The sequence below is a fragment of the Perognathus longimembris genome, chromosome 2 (genome assembly GCF_023159225.1).
Source record: "Perognathus longimembris pacificus isolate PPM17 chromosome 2, ASM2315922v1, whole genome shotgun sequence".
Lineage (NCBI taxonomy): Eukaryota > Metazoa > Chordata > Mammalia > Rodentia > Heteromyidae > Perognathus > Perognathus longimembris.
In genome coordinates this window covers 73,500,620-73,528,158 of record NC_063162.1, presented here as the reverse complement: position 1 = coordinate 73,528,158, position 27,539 = coordinate 73,500,620, and the positions used below count along the sequence as shown (strand labels likewise).

Sequence of the window (27,539 nt, the reverse complement as noted above, 5' to 3'; positions counted from 1 at the left end):
GGGTTCGAAATACAAGAATACTGCAAGTATTGTTTCTAGTAGCTCCAAACCTGACACCACTCAAAAGTTCATCCTGGCACATGAGATACATGAATTGGAAAATCATCACACAATGGAATACTATACAGGAATAATTTTTTTTAAGCTGCAACTCTATTCAACAGTATGGGAGGTTCTGAAAATCAGACACCACAGAAGCAAGATGCTGTGGTTTGGGTATTAATGGTTTGAATGTGATCACTGGGACCCAGGAAAATTAGGCCCCATATATAGTCACATATGTATGTAGGTATATATATGTAGATTCATGTGCATATACATCTATATACATATAAATGCTTATATGTACATATACACACATACCATATGTGGTGCATTTTTGTTGTATAGTCTGTAGGTAAATATCATAAAACAAAACACAGTTGAAACAATTTTGAAAAGATCAAATATTTGCTGTTTATGTTGCTAAGAGATTACATCCTGTACATGGAAATGAGCCTTTAGAAACCCATCTAAAATAATGAGAAAATGGCTTGTATTTCTAAAAAGTTTACAAGCTAAGAAATGGTCACTAACTAGATGATGATGCACAGAGTAATTTGTCATAATAAGGTGTATGAACATTTGCCACTCACCAAACTGGGAGGCATTTTTTGTTGATTTTTTTTAAGTAGCCCCTGTCATTATGAGAGTCTAGTACTCATTCCATTCACTGGCAGTGTGGCTAAGAGCCAGCACACACATTGCTCAGTAGAAATCAATATGGCTGCAAGATCTTCAGCTTCTACCTACTTCTTCAACTTCATCCTTTCACATCTGGGGATATTTATTCAGAAATGAGTCAGACACATAATATGTGTTTGTCACAGTGTTACTGATGATTAAAAAAATTACTACCTGGGTAGGGTCACTCACACCTACAATCTCAGCTACTTAAGGTGCAGGGTTGGGAGGATCAAAGTCCAAAGATCTCATCACAACAAACAAGCCAATCGTGGTGGTTCACACCTGTAATCCAGGCTATGTGAGAAGCCTCAGCTAGAAGCAGCATCACAGTACAGGCCAACCCAACCAACACCAGGAGACACAAATTGAATAAAAAAATACTAAGAGGGGAAGAGGGCCTGTCTAGCAAGTGTAAGGTCTTGAATCCAAACACCAGCACCACCAAAACAAATAAAATAATAAATAGCTGAAATTCCATTTCTCAAAAGAGTCAGAGTATTTTATGGATACTCAAATGCTAGAAAGGAACTTCTACAGAGAACAGAATGACTGGAGAAACAGCAGAATTCATGGAAATGGTGGCTTCATTTTGATCTCCTGCAAGGACAGAAGCTGGAGGAATAACTTCAAGAACTTTCTCTCACCTCAGGGAAGGTTCTAGTATCTACCTGAGTATCTCATATCTACCAAGAGTATCCAGTTAGGAAGCCAGAAGCCAAGAGAATCTGAGCCGCCTCATCAACCCTCTGCTCCTCCATTTCTCACTTCACCCTTTCTGCCCCTGCCTGTATCTTGGTCTGCTTGCTTTAACTCATTTCTTGCAACCGAAACACTTTATTCTGTTCTATGAAACATTCCTCTAATTGATTTAAAAAAAAAAACACCCAGAGCTGTACAATATGCTGAGGATAGTAAATAAAAAATCTAATATTCACACAAAATACTATTTAATCTGTCCATGTGTGCATGTTTATAAAATATTTTCCAAAGGATTTGAAGCATGTATAATATATCATAATCAAAATTATGTTACTTTCTTGGAAGAAGGAATTGACGAAAATGGAGAGGTTACCAGAGAACATCTGGCTTTCTTTGTAATGTTCTAGTTTCATGTGACTCAGAATTAATAAATTACAGTGGAAAGGGTGACACATGCTGGGGTAGGTACTTGGAGAGTGTATCCCCAAAAGTTATCCAGAGAAGCAGAATCAATAGGAATATGTACACACAGATACATATTTACACATGTGTACACACACAGACAGATCATAATGGTAGATAGGTAGATGGATGGATGGATGGATAGATAGACAGCCTCTGCCTTAATAATGGTTCCATTCCCAATTCTCTGACTTTACAATGGTTCAAAAGAAACATGTCTTCAGAAGAAATCATATTTTGAATTTCAAATTTTGCTACTTACCAGGCTAGCCCAATGCAGTACGATATTCTCCTGTGATGCTAGGGAGACACTGAGTCCAAATCACAGTCAGTTACACAATCAAAAACAGAAATAAATGGTGATGAGCCTTGTCTCCACCATAGTGAATAAATTACCTGAGATAGAACACTTGGTTCTAGCAAGGCAGTGTTTTACCTGGTTTTATCTACGTGTAGGTTAATGTAAACATTTTGAGCACACTCAAGGTTGGCTAAGCTAACGATGATGCTCCATTTGTCTTGTGTATTAAATATAATGATGACATGATATTTTCCACTTGTAGTATTGTGGATGGGCATGAAGTTAATTAATTATGAATAGTATTCTCTATATCATGGAGGATAATCTGCTTCACTTAAAAGAAGCTGATAGCGGCCATCTTGGCCCAGCGCTGGATGGAACACATGAGTGCATAGCCCACCTAGTTCAGCACACCTCACCAGCCAGCCCAGGGTTTCTTCAAGCTCCTTGTCTTACATGTGTGGGGGAGAAGCCCCAGAGCTCACACCTGTGCATCTCACAGGACCTGGCCTACACCTCCTGTGCTGAGGACGTTGTAGATCCATTGGCTTTGGATTTCAAGCTTCCCCTGTCCCGCTCTAAGTCTGCCTTTTCCCAGTGTCCTGGCTCTCTGGACATCCAACAGAAAAAGAGCTACCATTGAAGCAATTGTGGAAAAGCTTTTTATCATTTCAGATGAGTGGTATTCCTGTTCTTTCCTGTTTCTTGCTAATTATATATTATTCAGCAGAACTTTAATATTGCCATCTTATGAAATTCTGTCAAAGGAGAAAGAGAAAGATTAACCCATAATCATCCCACTCTAAAATAACCAGTTTTAACATTTGTGTGCCCTGCTGTCTTTTTCCTCCCCATGTAACTTGGCAGCACTGTAATCATACCAAGTGCACCACTGCACAGTGCTTTCTCCTCTGACTCTTGCACAGTATTTTTAATGTTGCTACATACTCTTCATGACTTCAGTGTTCATTGCTACACAATAGCTCACCAGATTTGAGTGATGCACTGTGATTGCTAGACAATCTCCAATTTCTTTTGGCAATAAGTATGCACATCTTTATGGTCATATATGTTTTTTTTTTCACACCTTGAACTCTCATCTAGATGTCAAGTTGTTTGACCGAGGTTAAGACTTCTCCTTGTTTTGCAGCAACCTCTGTTTGGGGATGTGACTAGTGTTAGGGGGTGCATCCATTCACTTGCTTCTGGTGTGAGTGAAGAGAGCCGAGCTCCTTCAAGTGGAGAAAGGAACCGGATAGACTCAGCCCTGGTTCTCACCTGCACAGCTGTCCCATGTTGCTGTGTTTCTTACAGATGGAGCAGCTGCTAACCCTGTGGGTGCTGTTTACTGTCACCATCGTGGGGAACTTTGCAGTGCTATACTCCACGTGGAGGAGGAAGCGGAAGTCCAGGATGACGTTCTTTGTGACTCAGCTGGCCATCACAGGTAGCCACTGTCCAGGTGGGAGGGAAGAGGTTCTGTGCAAAATCACTTAGGGCTCCTGCTGCCAATTTTCCCACCCATGGAAATGGCATCTCAGCAATCCAAAAGCATCAGCAAATTTGGAGTCATTTCTACGGGGACCTAAAATTCACACCTGAATATTTACATGTACCCCAATGAGATTCTATTAGAAAAACAATGGCTTCCACTACAGACTTGGAAATATCATTTTCCTCAGTGTAACCATGTACTTCTGTAGGGTTTTCCTCCTCTTCTTTTTTTTTTTGGCCAGTCCTGGGCCTTGGACTCAGGGCCTGAGCACTGTCCCTGGCTTCTTCCCGCTCAAGGCTAGCACTCTGCCACTTGAGCCACAGCGCCGCTTCTGGCCGTTTTCTGTATATGTGGTGCTGGGGAATCGAACCTAGGGCCTCGTGTATCCGAGGCAGGCACTCTTGCCACTAGGCTATATCCCCAGCCCATTTCCTCCTCTTCTAAACAATAGAACCATATCACCCCATGTTAAGAGCTTAAGGAATATTTCCGAATACTTGACCAGAACCATCTATATTCAGTTATAAAATGTGGAGCCTCAAGTTCTTTGCAGGTTGGACTCTGTTAACATTGATTTCCCAATGCTCATGAGATATAACCCTTCTGCTGGAGGGAGTGTAAGGAAGTGATGTGTCCTTCAGGATTTGGATGTTTCAATGTGAGCTGGGGCATAGCTAATACAACAGTGTGATCCCAGCACATCTGGTAAGAGACTGGAGAGATGACAGGCAGACAGACTGACAGAAAGACAGACAGGAAGGGAGGGAAGGAAGGAAGGGAGGAAGGAAGGAAGAAAGGAAGGGAGGGTGGGAGGGAAGGAAGGAAGGAAGGAAGGAAGGAAGGAAGGAAGGAAGGAAGGAAGGAAGGAAGGAAGGAAGGGAGGGAGGAAGAGAGGAAGGGAGGAAGGGAGGAAGGGAGGAAGGGAGGAAGGGAGGAAGGGAGGAAGGGAGGAAGGGAGGAAGGGAGGGAGGGAGGGAGGGAAGGGGGAAGAAAGGAAAGGAGAGAGGGAGGAAGAAGGGAAAGAAGGAAGGAAGGGACGGAGGGAGGAAGGAGGGAAGGAAGAGAGGAAGGAAGTAAGGGAAGGACGATGGACACCGGATGGAGCCCATGTTTAGAAGGAAAACATAACCAGAGAGGGAGCACTGCTCCACAGATCAGAGCACAGAGCACAGCAGGCAAAGAGGAGCACAAAGAATCCAGCTTAAGCCAAGCCCTGGGCCTAAGATGTGGCTTTGACTCCTTGAGCATTGTCTTCTTGGGCATTTAGTCTTGAACCACAATAATATGACATGAACTTGCAAGAGAATCTTGACTACACTTTGCTGATAACCTGCTATCCCCCTGGCTTTCCCTAACAACTCGTAGCTCTACCTGACCCATGACAAGAAAAGGCCCTGTTACAAAACATGCATATGCATATGTAAATGTCTATGTGTGTGTAAATGTGCAAGTGTATGTATGTATATATGTGTTATGTATTATATACTTACATGTATGAATAAATGTGTGTAAATGCACATGTAAATGTATACGTGCATATATGTGTATACATATATGTAATTGTATATGTATAGGTATATATAAACACACAGGTGTATGAAAAGTGGCTCCTCTCTGAGTCATGGGGTGCGGCCAGTGATGGGAAAGCTCCTTCAGTCTCTCCTACAAATAGGACCCTCATTTTCCTCCCTATGGTGATAAGAGTAGAGGGTAATCACCGCTTTTCACAAATATTGAGGTGCAAATCTCTTGACCAAGGGCATCATAGCTTCTTTTATTCTGTCTCTTTGTTGTGATCTTCGTTCTGTGGAACTATGAATTCTCTTCAGCATAAAAGAAGCTAGAGATGACAAGGATTTGAAATTTTTGCTGCAGAAAATAATTAACGGAAACTTCATTTTTGCCACCAATAACAAATGAATAATTGCAATTCTATTATCTAGTGTCACAGAGAAAAGTAGCGTGGTCTATTTTCACTCATAATCTAATTAGCTTGCACTTAACTTCTCAGGAATGTTCCAGATAAAAGGTTGATATTTATTGATGCTTTCTGGATAAACTCAAGGAGTCAGGTCATAAGTATTTCAGGTGAAGTATACTTCTTCATGAGAGAGGCATTAACAGGGCTGAGGGTCAGGGAGCTAAACTTAGGCTCCTAGAGATGTCAAAATGTCTTGCATACACATTTCCCCAGGGCCTCAGGTCTCATAGTGGGTAATGGGAAGATACCTATAGAAGGCTAGAAAAACGTTTATAAAAGGTATTCAGCATCAACCTGTTCCTTGAATTTACCTACATCTGGTCCCCTGGTCCCCTCTTAAGATTCTTTCAGTCTTTCTGGACTCTATACTCTTATTGCATCAGCTTCTTGCTTTCTGCTGTGGGACTATGGATTCACTTAAGAATATGAGAACTTGAAGGTCAAAAAACTCTAAAACTTTTATTTATTATTTTTGGCAAAACATGAAAGTTATCCTGGAACTTTATGCTCCTTGCTGTGGCAGTCTCCATTCGGTATACAAGTGGTGGATTTCACTACCACACTCCTGAGAGATTTTTCCTCTTTTATTCAAGATGTGGCTCAGGTGTGATTTGACTTTGGAGCGGTGCTTTTGTAAAATGACCAACATTTTTCTCATCCAGTGTATTGTTGAAGCAGTTCGGAACACATCACTTCAGAATATCCACCTTGGAAATACTATCTGGAGCCAAAGGTCCCCAAAAAGCAGCATCTGCAGAAGAGGTTTTCTCTTAGCCTCTCTTATCTGCCTAAAGGCAGATCCTCTGGGAAGAACTCAGCCACCTAAATCCCCTCTCTGGGATCTCATTAACCCAAGGAGATTGGTTCTGATCCCCAACTTGCCACCACACCCAGGTAAATAACTTCCTCTCCCATCTAGCCTTCTAAGGATTCCTTGAGACTTCTCCGAATCCCTTATTCTCCCCTCAGTGGCCATACCACCTATCCCTCTCTCCACTAAGAGAGCACGCAGGCTCTCTAATCTCATTGCTTCTGGACGTAATTAGTCACTCCAGTCCCCATCTCAAAAATAACTAAAGCAAGCAGAGCTGCAGGCGTGGCTCAAGTGGTAGAGCATCTGCCTATTAAGTGTGACACTCTGAGTTCAAATGCAATCACACACACACACACACACACACACACACACACACACACAGAAGCAATTAACTTGCATACTTGTTCTCCTATTTGTCTGCCAAATACATAACCTACCTATTGAATCTGGAGAGTCTGTCCTTCTTTATGTTCTGAAATTGACAAGTTCAACTGCTGTCATCAGTGACTGAATCTGCAAAGCTAATGTCAAAGCTGAGTTGTCCTGGCCTCTTCCTGCACCCCCCCAACCCTACCACCCCAACTCCTCCTTCTTCTCCTCCCCCTCCTCTTTATCATTGTTGTGCCAGTACTCAGGACCTCAAGCTCCCACTTGGCTTTTTTTTTTTTTAACTGAAGTCTCTACCAATTGAGTCACAGTTCCACTTTCAGCTTTTTGCTGGTTGATTGGAGATAAAAGCCTCATGGACTCTTCTCTCTTCTACCCAGTCTGGCTTTGAATGCAAATTCTCAGATCTCTGCCTCCTGAGCAGCTAGGATTACAGCCAGGAGCCACCAGTACTCAGTATCCCTTGCTCTTTTAGGGATTGGGAGGGAGGAGGAAGGCAGGAAACCTTCTAAGGTGTTGTCAAGTAAGGCCAGACTAAGTAAGTTCTCCATTAGAGAGCATTTGCCATCTCGTCAGCCATCTTGAAGACAGTCTCCTACTTACAGACCAAAGGTTTTGAATGATTCTTTAAAGAGCACTTTTACTTCCACTTTGTCTTTTCTGCATTTGGTTGGCGAGTCAATTGGAGTAAAGTTCAGTAGCACATGAATAAAATCTAGATAAAAAGGGCTTACATTTATAAGGATTTATTTTTTATCTTATGTGAAGTTCAGAGCTAGCTAAACCAGAGCTCATCTTGCATTTTTCTTATCATGGAAGAACAGATTCCTTTATAATTCTTCTCATTTAAAACACTTCTACCCTCAAAGTCAGTTTCTGGGAGGTATGGTTGGATCTTGGCTTGAGACAGCTGCTAGAATTCCTGCTGTTTCAACATGTCCAAATTCTAGTCAGCAAGGAAGGAAGGAAGAAGGGAAGGAGGGTAAGTAGGAAGGGAAAGAGGGAGGGGCTCGTCAGCCACCTGCCCTGCTTTTAACTCCAGATGTGACTATTCACATCTGAGTTTACCTAAAGGTAGACAGCCATCCTTCGACCATAAGCATACAAAAAGACATATGGATTTAAAGAGGGAAAGGACTTTAGCAGCCTCTTGCCAGCAAATAGGACAGGAACTGAATAACTATGTATTTGTATTTCAAAAGCACAATTGTGCTCTCTCTCCTCCTGAGCTATTATCTTGGCATGTGTTCTATATAACACTGCTGGTTCCTTTAGGAAGAAAACTTCCTATGTTGCTATGTTTTTGTTACCCAGTGTTAGACTATCCACAGTTCTTCAATGAGCATTGTCATAATTAAATTCTGGTCGTATTCTTTCGTATTTGTTTAGACAATATTATGGAAGAGGACTTATGACATCAAAGAAAGAAACTCATCTAATTCTCAAATTGGCTCAGGTCCTTCTAGGTCAGCCAGGTTGAAAAACATTTACTAGAAATCTTGGCTGTTGGTTCAATCTTGAACTTGGAAGGAAAACAGAAGATCTTGAAGCTGCTATTTGGACCCATTTGTTTGTTTTTTTTCTTTTGCCACTTTTTGTACATCCATTCTAATAACTTTCTGGGTGAGTTTAATGACTATTTGTATTTTATGAACTAAAGTGCTAATTAAAGTTTACTAGTCATTTATCATCTTCAAGGCTTGTCTGTCTTGCTCAGATGCACCAGAGAAGAAAAGCTAATGTGTTACTCTCATTGAGTGCTCAACAAAAGGAAGAAGGAAAACGGGTATTTTTTTTGGCATGCTTTCAAAAAAGAATTCTTTTTCAAATAGGACTGAAGTCTCTCAAATTGGAAGAAGAAATTAATTGAAGAGCAATTTACTGATGAGTTTAGGTTTTCTCTCCCTTCTCTCTCCTGCCTGACAGCAAACTATGAGGTTCAACGGCAAGAGAGACAACAGGCCCAGTGTCCCAAGGAGTCTGGGACATTGAGGTAGTGGATGCTGGATTTTGTGTTTCTTTGTTGATGTCTCATTTGCTGGATTCCTGGTTGTCTGGGTAGCCTAGTGGTGGTGTTCACATCTTCAAAGGAGCAAAACCTCCCTGACATCTTTCGACTTTGCAGAATGATCTCAACAAGTTACAGTCTTTTCCTGTGTGTTTCTGGGAGTTGAGATGTCCTCTGCCTCTGCCCTCCAGTTGAATGGGCTTGGATGGGGGTGGTCTGGCTCATGCTGGGTGGGGACCAATTCCTAGTGGGTGAGCCCTCCTATCCCTGAAGCAGTGGGGGACCAGTTCCTAGTGGGTGGGCTCTCCCTCCCATCCCTGGAGGGAATGGCCTAACCCCAGGGGCTCCATTGATATGGCTGTGGTGAGGGTGAGCTTCAGGGGTTGCACACATCAGGCCTCTATCCAGAGTAGATGTGTGTGGCCTCATCAGAGAAGCTGCACTGATTCACTGGACAGGTCTCTAGACTTGCTGTACTTCCCTGGTCCACGGCTAAGACAAGCTGGAGCTGAGACTGGACTCTCTCCAAATTCAAAATGGGACCCCAATCAGGGTGTCCCCATATAGAGACACAGCCTGATGTGGCATGGGCCTGCAGATAGATGGATCGAGGATACCTAAGGAGCCACTGAATGACAGGGCTTGGGAACTCAAATGTGCCTCTCCCATTGGCACCTTAGCTGGACAGAATTGCCTCCACAGTACATCTGGGAGAGTGTGGAGCTCAGGGCTGATTCTTCTTCATCATCATCATCATCATCATCATCATCATCATCATCATCGTCATCATCATCATCAAAGGACTGATCTCAAGAAGCCTGGGCCTAGGCAGGCACATAGACCCCTGCTACCCAGGGCCCAAGGTCAGACTGATTTTAGGAACAGCTGAGAAAGGTAGGTGAGCAATCCCAGGAGTTTCTTGCACAAGGAATGTCTCCAGGACTGCAGAAGAAAAGCTCTCCCTCCCCCTAAGACCACTGCAGGGTGAGGTGGGCTGGTTGTCCCAGAGACTTTCTGAATAGACAGGAGGTTCTCCTGGCTTTGGCCTTTAGGGTCTGCTGGGGAAGGAAGCTCACAGTCCTGATCCTGGGGTTCAGACACAGCTCTCATCAGTTCTTTCTGCATCCCAGAGCTGATCCTGAGCTCTGGCCAGAGCAGGACACAGTCAAGATGGGGCCCTTTGAGCATCTACTGTAGGACAGAGGCCTGCCAGCCTCTTCTGCTGGCATGATTGTGCAGGTCTGTTTTTCTGGGTTCTATGAAAGTCCTGAGCAGGGACAGTGGCCGTATGAGGCAGGGGTTGAGTTTAGGGTAAGTCCAGTCCACTGCTGAGACTGAAGGTGGCGGGAGTCAGGCCTGACTGTGGGTGGTGCAGCTCAGCAGATGGGTCCATGGCAGAGTCAGTGCTCCCTGGGATCAAAGCCAGGTACTTTGGGAATTGGGGCAGTTTCTGGGGTTGAACTTCAGTCTCTCTGCACACCAAATGACCCTCCTGCGCTGGGCAACACCCAGGTCCCAAAGCACCCACAAAGAGACTTTTGTCTTTGGTGACTGCACAATATGTATGTTTGTCAGGGAAACATGGTATGTTCTATCTTCTTCCTAATCTCTCTTATATTCCCAATATCTTCCTGATATCTGCTTTTTATTGCTTCAGAAATGTCTTAAGATTTGCTTTGCCTATGGACAAGTTTCAAAGCATCCTTTCTCCGTATGACCTAGGAGCTTTTTATTTCTCTCAGCTTCTCTGTACATCCCTTTTCAAAACTTAATTTCCTATTATTATTTTTTGTCTTTCACCTTTTATTTCATAATGTCAAAAGATTCCTCCAAGGACAAAAAGGAAAGAAAAAGCAGACATTCCCTGAAATTTAAGTTCCTTAACTAAAGTTTTTTAGAATGAATTTATATTCCTTTTGCTGATAGACTGGCATCCTTTTCTACAAACACAAACACAAAGCTAAGAAATTTCTCTGGCAAATGACTTGTTCCCTTCACCAGAGGCATTTAAATCAGTTAACATTTGCATAAAGGGACAAAATTCAGGTGATTCTTAGAATAGCACATGACCATCATCATTCTCTAATTGAAGAAGACATGGTCTAGTCTCAAAATGAAAATTACTTTTTCTCAAGCAGGAAAAAGAAAAAGGTACTTTCCTATAGAAATAATTTAAAAGGAATGAATTCTTCCCTCAGTAAGGATTTTCTTCTTTAGAAAAACTGACTTTCCCTTTGTTCTGTGCCTCTGTTCAGGTTAGCAGGTGGGTGGGTTAGTGGAGATGGAAGGAGACACTTCCCCTACATAGTCAGGGATCGAGGGGAGGCCTTGCTCTTCAGGCTGCAATCCCAGTCTTGGGGCTGGAGTCCAGGCCTTTGTGTTATCCCAGAAATCATCCCCATCCTCCCCCTCATCCAGGGTCCATTCGTCCATTATGACTCACACACATTTCTCCACACCCTGTCAGCTGTCACAATGGGCAAAAGGTACTACTTCTCTGCTCTCAAATCTTTACAACATTATATTATATATAATATTATATAATACATAATGTTTAAGTGGCATACTATATAAATATATTATATATTAACATTATGTGATATTACATACTATACATTATGTAATATATCATGTAGTATAATTGCTCTATATTATATATTATAATATTAAATTATATATTATACAATACAATGACCATACAATTGCATTATATAATTATATAGTACAATTATTAATTATAATTATGTTTGTCATATTACATATTATATTGTTATGTATCATTATTATATATTATCTTATTATATAATACAACTATATTGTTATCAAACTTATTTAATTATAAGATAACATATTATATCCTTATATAATGTGTTATATATTATTGTAATCATTATACTATATTAAGTTTAAATTATTTTATAATATAATTTTACATTGTGGTACTAATGATTATATTATATCTTATATCTACCAATTGTCTATCATACAGTTTTTAAATATGTGCAAGGGTATAATTACCATAATTCATTATAGTAGGCCTTATATTTCTGCATTTGAGTGATGACATTGAATGCATTCAATGTTCCCTGATGATGGAAGGAAGGACAGCCAGTTACAAGCTTCTACCTCAGTGTGGCTGAGGGCTGGGGTTGGAGCATTCAGGACTCCCAGCAGCAGGATTTGGGGTGTAAGAAAAGAAGATTCTGAATATCTCTGGAATCTCTGAGCAAAAAAGCAAACTGAACAGAGATTGTGTTCAAGCCAGAATATCACTTGTGGATTTAGGAGTGAGACTTAATTACTTCTGAGAAAACTCCTTTGTTCCTCTGTCCACAGGCTTATGTAATCACCTGAGGCCTGTCTCTGCTTTCCTTCCTTCCAAAATTATTTTTTCTCATTTACTTTTCCTGATAGTCTTATACTCATTTGGGTGTCTGTCAAAAGGCTATGTTTGAGTATATTAATTCTCTTGCGGAATGGTGGGGCTTGAATTCCATCTGCTAGTTTTATTAAAATCTAAATGGAAAAAAAGGGTAAAAAGTCCTTTTCCATTATCAAGGTGATCTGTGTGTGTTGCTTGGCTCCATGGGCTATGAATAGATTTTAAATGGCAGGATCATGGGGACCCAGCCCTTTGGTGCTGGTTAGAAAGATCACAGACAGGGCAACAGAGGTGTGCCTGGATCAGTAGTCACCATGGCTGTTCCCACAGCAAAGAGAATTTCAATAGACCCACCTTGGTACCATGATAATGCAGATAGATAGACACATGAACTGATGCAAGAATACCATAGACCTACCACAGCTGGGCTGAGCTCCCAGCTGGACCTACCATTAAGCTCCCCCTGTGGGATCCATAGAGTCAGCCATTCCATGAAGTCAGATGCTGGCTCACCTCAGGGGTGCATTGAGAAGAGCCATAGATTTTAAAATTATTTAGAGAGGTATAAGACCACATATTCACACCTAAGAAATTATTCACAAGCCAGGGACTAGGGGCTCACACCTCTCAGGATGCTAAGATCTGAGGACCATGATTCAAAGCCAGCCTGGGCAGAAAAGTCCATGAGATGCTTATCTCCAATTAGCCAGCAAAAAAAAGTGAGGATGTGGCTCAAGTGGGAGAGCACCAATCTTGAGCAGAAAAGTGAAAGCATGAGCCTTTGAGTTCAAGCTCCAGTATCAGCAATCAGCACACACACACACACACACACACACACACACACACACACACACACACACACCACAAAACAAGGAGAGGAAGGAAGGAAGGAAGGAAGGAAGGAAGGAAGGAAGGAAGGAAGGAAGGAAGGAAGGAAGGAAGGAAGGAAGGAAGGAAGGAAAGGAAGAAGGGAGGGAGGGAGGAAGGGAGGAAGGGAGGAAGGGAGGAAGGGAGGAAGGGAGGAAGGAAGAAAGGAAAAGGGAAGAAGGGAAGGGAAAGGAACAGAAGGGACTAGAATAGAATAGAACAGAATACTGTGCCAAAATCCCCCATCTCCCTTCTCAGGCTGGCGGCAGGGGTCTGAAAAGAAGCATCATCAGGGCGCTGCAGGCCAGTAGAGCTCTAAAGATTCAGAAGAGGATGTGTGCTGAGCTGCACAAGTGACAGCAGGTTGTGTGCCTCATTCCCAGGGAGGTTCATGGAGGGTTCCCAGGGTGCCAGAGAGCAGTGAAAAAGCTGGGATCCTCTCTCTGTCTTTCTGTCTCTCTCTGTTTCGGTCTCTCTGTGCAAGCTACACCTGAAAGAAGAAGATGGGAGGAAGCCTCTTTCTCTCTTTCCATTGAGAAGCTAATGGACAGCCTAATTACTTATCAAATGCCTTTCTCTTCCAGGACTTGGTCAGAGAAGGAAAGGAGGGGGTCAGCATGCCAGATTGTTGGGGCCTTGCTGAAACAGCAGGTGACCTAGAAAAGATTGTCCCTCAGAGAAGACAAAGCCCAACACAGTGTCCCTGGGTAATGATGACATTCTGTTGCTATGCACTGTTAAGGAGTTTCAGAAATGTTGGTAGAAATAAGAAAGGAATTGCTCATCCAGCTGACAGCTTTCTAAATAAATGTATATAGACAGATTTCATACCTGTTCATTTTAATGAGCATTCAAAATATATTCAGGTGTGGCTGCCAGTGTATCTCTAAATTGCTTTCCATTCTTAAATGCAAATACGCGGATGAACTTCCAGTTCATGACCATGTCTGGCTAACAGCCCTCAATGCAACCTGTCCCATTTTCTCACTTTAAAAATGTGAGGGGAAAAAATCAAAAGTGAAAACTCTCATTACTGCAGACAACCACCAGTGACTGACAATGGAATGTCAGCTTCAGAGAGGGGCTGGCAGTAATTACAAGGCAGATGGGAGACCATTAAGAAACTGGGAGCCCAGGAGCCCTGTGCCACGCCCAGCTTAGAATCACAAAACACAGTGGAAAAAGGGCTAGGCAGGGGCTCAGGCCCTCAGTGCTGGCACCTGAACCATAGAACAAGTGGCCCCCTAATCCTTTGATGTTAGACCCACAACTGAAGTGTGTGTGTGTGTGTGTGTGTGTGTGTGTGTGTGTGTATCAAGAGAAGGAAAATAAGCCAAATGGAAGAAAATACTTGCTAAAGATGATTACCCAAGATATATACAGAACACTTAAACTGATCTAAAATTTTGTAGGAATATCTTAATATCATAGGAATATCTGGAATTGGCAGGTTGAGTTTTGTTGTTGGTCTGTACCTTAAATATTTTGAACTCTTGCTTGTGGACTTCAGGACTTCTCAAGAGAAACCTGTGGTTAATCATATGGCTGTCTCTTGTTTGTGCTAAGTCATTTCTTTCAATATTCTTTATCTTTGTCTTTAAAAAAAAAGAGGAGGGAGAGTAAATGTAATGTGCCCATTCATTTATCTAGTTGAATTTAATTGCATTGCATTGATGTACATTGGCCTTTTACTTTAAATTTGGAAAGGTTGACCATTATTTCTTCAAACATTTCTTTCTGTCTCTTCCTCCCCCTCTGAGATATACAGAGGTGAAAACCTGGAGTCTTTTCATGTCTTTATCTTTTTTTTTTTCTTTTGCCAGTCCTGGGACTTGGACTCAGGGCCTGAGCACTGTCCATGGCTTCTTTTTGCCCAAGGATAGCACTCTGCCACTTGAGCCACAGTGCCACTTCTGGCCATTTTCTATATATGTGGTGCTGAGGAATTGAACCTAGGGCTTCATGTATATGAGGCAAGCACTCTTGCCACTAGGCCATATTCCCAGCCCCCTCATGTCTTTATCTTTTTTAAAAATCTTTTTTGTTTAATTTATATTTTTATTATCTTTGTTTTGTCACTTTTGGGGCTTGAACTCTGGGCCTGGGTGCTTTCCCTGAGCTCTTTTGCTCAAGGCTAGAGCTCTACCACTTAGAGCCACAGGACCACTTGCTTTTATTATCTTTAAGTAGTTGTACAAAGGAGTTACCATTCAACAAATCAGTTGATGAGTACAATGCATCTTGATTGATGTCACTCCTTTCATGGTCCTCCTCTTTCCCTCCTCTCATCTTTCTCAATTGTGACTGCACGCTTCCGTCCCAGGACCTCATCCAATGGGGCACACTGATGCTTCAGGGTCATCATCCATGCATACATCCTCTTCGCCAGCCTCATGCACCCAGGACTTTTTGGCCTATTGTTTTTCCTGACAGTTATCCCTTGCTCAGACATCTACCATCAAATCTTTGGTGTTTATGGATTTTTTTGGCAGATGAAACAAAGGCATGCTTTGTCCTTCAGACCCAAAACCTTTGAAATTAAAGTCTTTGTTTTTTCCACTGCTATCATCAACCTGGACCAGTCACATAGTGCCCTCTCGCAGTGTCTTCCCGTGTGTGTCGACCTAGGAGAGAGTGTGGCAAGTGGGCAAAGCAAAACACCATAACATATTCTTGCTGTGGGGCAGACCTTTCTTTCTACAATAAGCTTTCCTGCCTTTATTGTAAGGCTTTGGCTAAATCCCACAGTTCTTTGAAACTTGATTCTGGCAGGTTTATGACTTCTACCTCTTCTGAACTATTTGAATTAAGGAATTTGATGCTTTATTTTCACACTTTTTTCTTTTCTATCACTTATGATCCATAAAGTGTTTCCCAAGGGTTCGTTAGTTTCATCTCACCAGTTCCCATGTAGTATTCTTCATTACCATTACAATAATTATAGGTTAATGAGTTATAGGTAATAATCATATTGCCCTTATGATTAAGCTATCGTTTTTCCATTATGATTTCTTTGGTGAGCAGTTCAGGAATTTTCTTCAAAAAAATTCAAACTTACTACCCTTGCTGAGTCCTGCTTTTATTATTATCTTTTCTATCGTTTCTTCCTGTCTCAGATTTCCTGTAACTTAATATATTATCTAATATGTAATGATTTTAGGCAGCTCTACTGACCCTTGAAAATAGGTGTTTTCCAGATTTGAGAAGCATTATTTTATATATTTGCATAAGATTAAGTTTGTTTACTGTGTGGATCAAAACCTCTTTAACCTTACTGATTTTTTTCAGTCTACTTGATCTATAAATAGCTAGGAGAGTTTGCTCAGCCTGCAGTTATGGTATTGGATTTGTGTAGCTCTCCTTCTAGGTTTATTAATTTTTTCCCTTTTATTTACTTTCACAGGTTAAGAATAGCTACATCTTCCTAGTGAATTACATTTTTAATCAATAATCAATAACCATCTTTCTCTCTCATGATACTTTTTAGCTTTAGAGAAGGTTTTATCATCTTACACTAATATGCCCACACCAGTCTTCCTTTAGCTAATATTTTCCTGGTATTTATTTTTTAGAAATTTTTAAACTTTAGGCCTTAAGCATTAGATGCTTTGATTTTTCTTCTCCAAAGCAAGCATTTGTGCTTCTGTTGCTGTGCCCAGCTGGCTACTAACTCCAAAGGTGGCCATGGGTCACAAGTCAGGAGCCCAAGGAGAGTGGAGGAGACAGAAGCAGCTAGGAGGCCCTTCCGGCATGGGGCCAGGGACAGCAGCTGTCCACCGAGCTGCCAGACTGTCATGGAATGGTTCCTCAGAAGCCCATAGAATCTTCCTGTGTCTTCCTTGGGCTTGAAGCTGCCAGGGACCTACTGGGAAGCCTTGTGCTCCCGAGGAATCCGCCATGGGCTCATGGCCAGTGGTGTCCCTCATTCCTTTGAGCTCATCTCCTCTTCCCAAAGCTGTAGTGCTGCCGGACAGCCATCTCAGGTGCTGAGTCCAGCAGTGGGTCAGGTTCCCTGTATTCGTATATTAGCATAGAAAATCCATAGTTGCCACCTTAATGCCTCCTTTTCTTTCTCTCCTGTAACTCCCAATGAGTTTTCTTTTTTTAATTTTTCTCATTGCAAACTTCTTGTCTTCACGCTGATCTGCTTTTTTTCTTTTTTCTTGCTTGCCTCTGGGTTATTTCTTCTAACCAACATTCAAATTTACCAATTCTTTTTTTCCCCAATCTTCTAATTAACATGTCTATTGAGGTTCAAACTTTAATTACTATATTATTTTTCCTAAAAATCTAAAAGTTGTTTTTTTTTTGTTCTCTTTTATTACCTATATCTGGTCAATTGGGGACACCTTTTATCACCATCAAATTTATGGTCCCCTTTCTTGTATTTTGAAATATGGACACGTTCTGTTCACTTGGCATTCTCAGTGCATGGAATCCATGTGCATGAAATCTGTGTGCACAGATATTTGTGTTTGCATAGGGGTTTCCCAAACATCACAGTTTATTCATAAGAGAATGGAAGTGAAAAGGTGAACTAAGTCCTGGAATTGTTGTGGCAACAGTTTTGATCCAATACACCAAGGTCTCCATGACCCGGAGAGTTAGTCCAATTGCTTTTGGACTATCCATTGATGCAATGAATTGCTAGCTGCCAGCCTTGGAAAACACTGGGAAAATGAAAAGTCAGTTCATTTTCCACAGGGCTGCATTCCACTGCAAAATTAAGAAAAAAGGAAAGCAATTTTAAAAAAACCTTCAGATAGCCATATAATGTTTTTACTGATTAGCCAACACATTCCCCATCCCTATGAGATTTTTGTCACTCTGTAATACTCCTTTCAGACATCTGCACCACAGGCTTTTACTACCACAAGCACATTAACTAATGGAGGAAAAAAAATAAGCAGATCACACAGTTTTTGAGTGTCAAGTAATTTGGATGAAAATAGGAAAAGCCAGATTGCCTGGATCCCAGAATGGACAGGCTGAAGGGCACTTAAGGAGGAAATGGGCCCTGAGCCTGGCAGACACAAAGCAGGCTAGAGGCCTGGGGTAGGAACAAGGAGCCAAGGAATTCCCACCAACAGGGTACAGAAAGCAAAGAAGGAAATCTCCCTCCTGCCCCTCCAAAGCCAAAGCAAAGGCTAAGATGTGAGTCGTGAAGGGTCCACAGCACATGAAAAAGGACCTGCCTATCACCCACCTTCCCAAGTGTCTCTGGAAGAAAAGCCAGCCTTAACACTATGCCTTCACTGAGCTCCCTGACTACTAGTTCACTGTGGTGAAGAAAACAAACACTCATGGTCACTGTGGGTGTCAAGGTCAGGCAGTGGTCACTGTGGGTGTTGGGGTTAGGCAGTGGTCATTGTGGATGTCAAGGTCAGAAGAGATCACCATGGATGTAAGAGTCAGGCAGTGGTCACCGTGAGTGTCTAGGTCATATAGTGGTCACTGTGGGTGTCAAGGTCATATAGTGGTCACAGTGGATGTCAAGGTCAGGCAGTGGTCACTGTGGATGTCAGGGTTAGGCGAGGTCCCTGTGGGTGTCAGGGTCAGGCAGAGGTCACCATGGGTGTCAGGGTCAGGTAGTGGTCACTGTGGATGTCAAAGTCAAGCAACGAGTCAAAACAGCAGTGGAGAAACTCTCTGACATTGGCATGGCCAGGATCAGTATCCTGACAAGTAATAATGTTTAATCAGCTCCTAATTGTGATGCTTTGGGGTTTGCTGAAATTGGGGTCATCTAAACTGAGTCCAACTGAGTAATTCTACATATATATTTTTTCAACATTTAAAACAAAAAATAGGGCTGGGAATATGGCCTAGTGGCAAGAGTGCTTGCCTCGTATACATGAAGCCCTGGGTTCAATTCCCTAGTACCACATATATAGAAAACAGCCAGAAGTGGTGATGTGGCTCAAGTGGCAGAGTGCTAGCCTTGAACAAAAAGAAGCCAGGGACAGTGCTCAGGTCCTGAGTCCAAGGCCCATAACTGGCCAAAAAAGATTCAATAAAAAAATAGAGCCAAAGGATAAAGGCATCCCTTATCCAGTCTGTCCATTGCCTCAAGAGATAGAGCTGGAAGTGAATGAGGCAGGGCATCCCCTCCATCCACCCCTGAACGTCAGAGTGGAGGGAAGCATGGGGGACGCAGCATGGGGAGGGAAGCATGGGGGGTGCAGCGTGAGGAGGCCGGCACAAGAGATGCAGCATGAGGAGGGGGTTTCGTGCCCTGCAGGCTGGTGTGGAGACCTGGGACTGTGCCGTGGACAAGAGCCATAGGTTTGTGGTGGAGCAAGCATGTGGGCTGGAGAGGTCCTGGCCTGGGCGGATGCCAGGTGATGGGAGGACAGCCGCAGGCATGTTGAGTTGCAGGCTTCTCTTTGGACACCCATGTGATGACTGCCATGCATGCAACTGGATCCAGATCTTTCCAGAACTTAAAGATGAGAAGGGAAAACACTTAATTGAGTGCAATTACGTTTTCCTATCCAGCCGAGCAGAAATGCCTACTAGCAATTAATTTCAGTTTGAGAAAATACAACATGTTGCTTTTCTGGTACAACAACACAACTGTAGGTTCCAGGATGGTTGAGCTGGGATGACAGGTGGGATGAGGTGACAGAGGGATGGAAAGGAATGATGTGGGTACCATTGCCCTACCACCCTCTTTCAGTCAGGACCACATCACAAATGAGGCCTGTTATGGCCCCGGACATGTTTACTGCCTTGTTCCGTGTAGTGAAGCTCCTGGCTAGAGAGAATAATTGATGTGCACAGAGCTCTTGCCAGCTCGTAGAGAAAGGACCTCTAATTCAGAGAAAGAAGTTGGGCCTCTGCCAGTCAAACACCTCTTAGGCTTTCATACAGGCATCAATCAGACCCTGATTTCAGTCTGACAAATGAGGAAAAATAAAACTGTCAGAATGGAGGCCAGCTCTTTACAGGGGCAGTTAGCCTGGTGATGGAGAAGAATATTATTACTCCAGGCATTTGCATAATATCTACCGATCAGGCCTCTCCAAGGTTCTGTTCATGCCAGACCCTAGCAGGGAGGACAGCCTGTCTCATCATTTCTTTGTTAAATTAATACTTCTAATTAATATTTTGATTAGCATATATTGGTTCTTCAAGGGAGGAGAGCTCACTGTGACATTTCCATACATAAATACAATGTTGCCCAACCTTGCCCTCTCTGCCAGTCTCCTTTATCCTCCCCACCTGCTTCATTTCAACAGGTCTCATTGTTCTGATTTCCTACAAGTGTAGACTGAAGTACTTTGGCCACATTTGCTCTCATTCAGCTCACCCTGTTCATGGATGCCTGCCTCCAAGCTGAGCTTGTTTTACTCTCTTGTCATTTGTTTCTTTATAGTGTAGGTTCAGCGTACCAAGGGATTTCACCCCGGCCCTTCACTGGTGCATATATTATATCTTAACCCAAATGGCTCTCTCCATTGCTCTCTTTTTCCTCATCCCACAACCTCTTTGGTTCTACTCAAGCTAGGCCAGTCACACAGCCTCAGCTTCCAGCAGAAGCAAGAAGAAGAGACAGGATTAGAGAGGCTGGGTTTCATTCACACCTTGCTGTGTGACCCCAGGCAAGTTGCCAGTCCCTTCTCTTCCTTTCTGCATTCCAAACTACCTTATTGTCACTCAGGGATCAAAGTGGGATGCCCCCATTATAATGAAAATGTAGCCAGGAGAGCAAGTGCCTTTTGTCATCAGCCCTGGAGAATTAGCTCATCAGTGAGATTTGCTTTACACCCAAGAGCTCCTCATTTTGGTGAAATGGTAGTGGAAGAAAATTTACTGGCAATCAGAGTATCTTCTGCTGGAAGGGAGGGAGGGAGGGAGGGAGGGAGATCCACAGTGGCGGAGCCAAGTGGATCATTGTAGAATCCTACACAGATAGACTTGGGAGACCCAACACAGGTCACCACATCCTTCCTCCCCTGGTACCAAATCTCTGAGAATGAACCAAGGCTCTTTGCTCACATCTAGGGTTGAGGAAACACCCTCCTTCTAAGGCAAACTACTTAGAAATTCCAAGACACCACCAAGAAAATACCCCCAGTCCAGTCCCATGGAAGTCCAAAGTCTCTTTCTGGAGAACAGACTTTGAGAATGCATGATAAAGACTGTGCCCAGATCTTCCCTGCTTCCCACAGATGACATCCACTCCTTTCTCTGCCATGTGTACAGACTCAGAACATAGCTTCTCCTCCTGGGATTGCTCCTAGTCTGACAATGAGCTTGTGGATAGAAACTCCAACTTCAGCGTTACTCCCGAGGAACGAAGGGAATTTTGAAAAGCTGCGTTAAAGCCAAGCCTTAAAATTCCTCTATGTAGCCACATATCCCCTAACAAGACTCCCTCAGCTGCTCAAAACTCCTCATTTATCTATTAGGCTCTTTCTGCCTCCCAAAATATCTACTTATAACTTCTCCGGGAAAGGGGAAGGGAGTAGAGAAGAAAGGGAGGAGCAAAAGGAGGGAGAACTTAAGTCATTGGGAAGCAGTTGTGTTCCAAACCCTTTCAATATTTCATGTTGACAAATAAGAATATTAACCTTAGTCTGCTAAGATAGCAGCCAATATCCAAGATGTCTAAGGAAGTTACTCAGGGTCACAGAATAATGACAAGGCCAACAATTGGTAGCTGTATCCCAGGCCAGGCCCAGTAACCCTCAAAATAGTTTCTATCTTCCTGAGAAGCAAGCCTGGTGACTGACCCAGGGACTGGCTGTCAAATAAGACAGAAAAGCATGGGGCTGGGGATATAGCCTAGTGGCAAGAGTGCCTGCCTCGGATACACGAGGCCCTAGGTTCGATTCCCCAGCACCACATATACAGAAAACGGCCAGAAGCGGCGCTGTGGCTCAAGTGGCAGAGTGCTAGCCTTGAGCGGGAAGAAGCCAGGGACAGTGCTCAGGCCCTGAGTCCAAGGCCCAGGACTGGCCAAAAAAAAAAAAAAAAAGACAGAAAAGCACAGAGCAGCAAGAGGCTCTGGTTGTAACAAAGGCTACAATGGAAGTTCAGGCTCAGACCCATGGAAGGGTCCTTCATAGCTCAAGTCTGGCACGTTGTTCCCATTTTATACATGCAATCCTGTGGGATGTTTAAACCTCAGGCCATCATAGTCACCAAGGAAGCACAAAAACAGGCCCAGACACTAACCCACACACCTTAAAACTATCTCATTTTTTGACAAAGGAGTCCAAAATGTATATTGGAGAAAATATCTCCTCTACAACAAATGGTGCAGGGAAAGCGGGATCCCATGTGCACCAGACTACAAGTGGACTCTATCCCTTACTCTCTAGCTAAAACCAGTTCTGAGGGGATCAAGGATCCCACCCACCATCCCCAGATAGTGAACCCTGAGACACAAACATGCATTCTATCTTTTATACATCCCAATAAATGAAGTCTCACTATGGGTGTGCTTTTTGCATCTGGTTTCTTTGGCTCACATGGAGCTCATGAGATTCTTTGCCATTATTCACTATAGTTGTAGACTCTTTCCTGTCCTAATTGAATGGCTGGCCTTCTGCTGCAGGCATATATTATATCAAACAATTGATTTCTCCGTTTCATTAGTAATGGATATTTAGAGCATTTCCAGTTTATTATGAACAGAACTGCCTCAAATATTCCAGGACACACAATTTCCTGAGATGCTTGCTTTTATAGTTTGTGCTACTGAGTTCTGTAGAGGGTGCAGAGTTGTCTTTTTTTTAAATGTAAGTCTTAAATAAATTACCTAGGATTTTTAAACTAGAATCAGAGACTTTGTTCCTTCCCTGCTGACATGTAGTCAGAAAAAGAAAATAATAGTGCAGTATGAGCTAATATTTATTGAATGCTCTCTGAGTCAACTCTTTAGGGGGAAAAAGACTCTTTTCATGTATCTTCTCATTTGACCTTCAAATTATTCAGAGCTCTAGGTGGACTCATTATTCCCACGTTAGACTTGTGGGAACTGACACTGAGCAAGGTTAAACTGAATCACCCACGTAGACGTGTGGAGAACAAGGAGCAGACACAGATCTCTCCTCTAAAGCTGATCCCTCCTGCCTCCAGCCACTCAGCCTCCCATTAGCTAGTGCCACTGTACACGAGGGCGAGGAGCTCAGCCCAGCCCAGTGGCAGTGATGATTTCTATTCCTTCTCCTTCTAATTAATCAAATCCTCTTGAACATGAAAGGGAGTGAGATTGGATTTTTGATAAGCTAAGTGAAAAGAATCTGTTCCCATCTGGTGCCTGCAAAACTCTCCTATTTAAGCCAACAGGGAGCCCCTCTATGCCGCCTGCCTGGCATTTCAATAATTCTCCAGGTATTAATACTGGAAGAGTTGGCAGTGTCACCACTGATCTATGTCCAACGGCACTTGAATAATAGAAAGTGCAAGGTCAGAGTTCAAGAGCAAAGGCAAGCCAACTTTCTTTGCAGCTAGCTTGCCATTAAGCATTTTAAGCTTCATTCTACCACAGTACAATATACAAATGTATGAACATGGCTACATTCTAATAAAACTTTATTTGTAGACATTGGAAGTTGAATTTCTTTTTATTCTCAGGCACCCAGAATTTAAAAAAAAAATTATATTCTTTTCAACCAGAAAAACATGTAAGAGTCAGTCTTAACTTTAAAGTTACACAAAAATAGGAGGAAGAATCTAGAGACCTGAATTTAAAATCCTGGCTCTATTACTTATGATTTCTGTGGCTTTCAACCATTACTTAAATTATCCAAGTTTCACTTCTCTTCTGTCAATGAACAAAGCAGGTTACTGTACTTGAAGCCCTTCCTCGTGGCTGGTATTGGGGCAGGAGTTTTATAGGTTATGCTTAATCATCATAATGACTATAGCTCAGTGGTAGTATGCGTGCTTAGCATTCAAAATCCTGTGTGGCCAAGAGTGGAGAGGGGATAAAAACAGGTAAAACTCACTCAGGAGGCTGAGAGCTGAGGACCGTGGTTCAAGGCTAGCCAAAGCAGGAAAGTCCGTGAGACTCATTTCCAATTAACCATCAGAAAACTGGAAATGGCACTGTGGCTCAAAGTGGTAGAGCTCTAACCTTGAGCTCAGAGACAGCATCCAGGCCCCAAGTTCAAGCCCATGACAGACAGGGGGGAAAAAAGAGGCTGAATTTACAGTTTCATTTTACTGGGAAATCATCTTGATTTAGAGTACATGCATACTTGTGTCTTGTCTGGCTTTCCTTGTTCAATGAAGTTGATTATTTGTATTGTATGCAAAAGACTCTAGGTTGTTCCAGAGTGTTCCTGCTTCTTCTAAATGCTCTGTGATTTTTTTTATGGTACATGGAGTTGTATTGCTGTTAGAGTGAATCATTATCTAATTATACTACTCTATTCAATTAGAACTACATAGAAATCCAATTTACACTCCAAGTTTCACTGAACTAGGGAATGCGTATTCTGAATGGCCGCTCCTCCTATGTGTGTGCAGAATGGGCTCCTGGCCACTCATGCAAAACCCTGCACTCAATGAGCCTGCACAGAGCCTGACACACAGCTGTCAGCCAGCCTTTGTCCCTGCCTACCTTAGTGACAGAGATGAGACTCAGAAAGAGACTTAGAGAAAGGTGAGTGTCCCTTGGAAAAATGCAGCGTTTTCCCCAAGGAAACCCTGTGTGCTGCTTCCAGCTCTGAAGTCATCATTTCTCTTGCTCTCGCTCTCAGAATGGTCCCCCCATTTCTGCCTTAATCACTCACTAGACTTAAGGCTTTCCCTCTCTCTCTCTCCCTCTCTCTCTCCCCCTCTCTCTCCCTGTTCTCTGGCAATTCAGTTATGGTTCAAGTTCCCCAGCATTATTTTGTCCCTGTAATCTCGTGTCCCCAGTCTGTTCTGCATACCCCTCCTACCTGTTGCTGTCTCATGTGACAGTGATTCCCTTCTCCCCTCAATAGAAACAACATACTCTGTCCCCCTTAGGTGTCACAGTAACTCTCTGTCTCTCACCTAGAAACCTCTGCATGCTTTATAAGAACTTTCTGGAAAGAATAGTTTCACTTCAGAGCCCCTCAAGAGACAGACCTGTAGAACTGTAAAGACACAATCTGGCCTCTAGAACCTTCTTGAATGGTTATGAGTTTCTTCTACATACCAACTGCCTGTCTACACCTTCGTTTCTTCATGGTAAAGGCGGGGGGGGGGATTATAATAACAGCTTTTATCTCATAGGATTATAGCAGCAATTAATTTACTGTTTCTAAATCAAATGCTCAGAGAAATGCCCAACACATGGCGAGAATTGTACATGATTGCTGTTGCAGTTGTTGGCTTTTAATACCTTCTGCTTTGCTTGGTCTTAGATCTTCCCACCACCTGAGTGTGAAGTTGGAGCAACTATTTGAAGCAACATCTCTCTGAATAACTAACATGTTCATAGCACAGTAGTGTGCCAGGATAGACTATACAGGGAGAATAATGAGAAAGTCAGTAAACAACACTAAGACTCACTTTAATTATAGCAACACTTTTTTCTCGGCTTGGTTCCCATGTCTCCAATGCTGTGTAGAGCTCACAGAAGTTGCATCCTGCCAGTCCTGCCCCTGGGGGTGGAGTAGTCATGTCACCAGAACAAATTTTTTTTTTATAATTTAATTTATTTATTAATTGAACACAAATTTTTTTGACAAGGTGTTGTGCAAAAAGGGTACAGTTACATAGTGGAGCAGTGTGTACATTTCTTGTGATATCTTATGTTGGGGTTTTTTTGCCCCTCCCGGCTCGGACTCTTCCTTCTTTCTTTCCACCCTCCTTTCTCGCCCTCTCCCCTAATCACCCGACCTGCAGGTAAGTTACAGTGGAACAGGGGTCAGCTCCGACCTGACGCGCACGGGATCTGCCGCAGATATGTGATCGCCTCCTTACGCTAGAAGTCTGGCGAACATATGCAACGGGGCCAGCTTCTTAGAGCGAACTGACTTTATTAAGAGAAGGACAAGGGGAGATGATTCCGAGGGAGGGGTTTGGCCAGGATGTCCATAGGCTGAACGGTATCACCTGACCCCCAAGGGCTAACGTCACTCCAGCGCGCCAAACCAGGGCGGGTTGGTAGGTGCCAGGCTGGCTAGGAGGTTGGGGGGCTGTTTGCCCAACCGGTTCCTCTGGATTCCAATCCAGAGGGGGTAGAAGGGCCGCATTCCCCAGGGCTGGGGGAGGTGCATCAAGCCCCTTCCATCAAGGGGAAAGATGGATCCCAACAATCTTACATCCTGTTTTTCTATCTCTTCTCTAGGTCAGGTAGACATATATACAATATACAATTTATCAAGAACATATACAGTAGCCTCGTGGCCAAGCCCAAAAAAATTCGCCTAGGGCTTTAAATGTAATGTCGATACTAGACAATATGTCAACAGTAGACTTATATGAACGTACATACATAGCTTTTGAGCTATTGTATTCCACTGAGAGGTCAATTTTTGACCTTTATATGTTGAGTAGTTGTTTGGTTTTAGTTACATACTGTTGGGTCGCTACCCCAATCCTGTGGGAAATACCATTTGACAAACAGTTTTTGGTTTCATAGACTTGGTCTCTACTGTCTCTCCGTCTCCCTTTCTTAACAGTCATATATCAGGGAGATCATGCCCCTTTGTCTTCTGTGTTCTAGGCTTGTCTCGCTCAACATTATTTGTTCGAGTTCTGACCATTTCCCTGAAAATAACAATATTTCATCATTCCTAATCACTATGTAGTATCCCATTGTGTATAGGTACCATATTTTTTGGATCCATTCATCTGTGGAGGGGCATCTGGGTTGTTTCCATATTTTGGCTATTGTGAATTGTGCCGCGATAAACATGGAAGTACAAATGTCTTTTTGATATCTTGGGACTTGCTGTTTAGGATAGATGCCTAGGAGTGGCATGGCTGGGTCATAGGGTAGGTCTATATTGAGCTTTTTTTTTTTTTTTTTTTGGCCAGTCCTAGGCCGTGAACTCAGGGCCTGAGCACTGTCCCTGGCTTCTTTTTTGCTCAAGGCTAGCACTCTGCCACTTGAGCCACAGCGCCACTTCTGGCCATTTTCTGTATATGTGGTGCTGAGGAATCAAACCCAGGGCCTCATGTATACGAGGCAAGCACTCTTGCCACTAGGCCATATTCCCAGCCCCTATATTGAGCTTTTTGACCAGAACAATTTTTGATGTTAGCTTAGTGTTTTGGTATAATTTTAGGCTTAGGAGAAATCAAGGATAGAAAAAAGTATGCCTTAAATATTGTATTTTTCCATATTTGCTTTATCATAATTTCCATTTGTGCAGCTATCTATCCACCCATCCATCTGTCCACCTATTCATTATCTATCCATCCATCCATCTAATGACCCATTCATCCACCTATCCATTCATCCACCATCCATCCACCAACCC

General features: G+C 42.8%; 1 protein-coding gene across 1 annotated transcript in view; it reads left to right on the top strand.

The window, feature by feature from the left end:
• Npsr1 (neuropeptide S receptor 1) overlaps nucleotides 1–27,539 on the top strand; it is a 94,451-nt gene that overhangs the window by 6,982 nt on the left and 59,930 nt on the right. Inside the window, exon 3 of the mRNA XM_048337132.1 lies at nucleotides 3,503–3,635. Within this exon, the coding sequence (XP_048193089.1) occupies nucleotides 3,503–3,635 (133 nt within the window). The remainder of the gene's footprint in view (nucleotides 1–3,502; nucleotides 3,636–27,539) is intronic.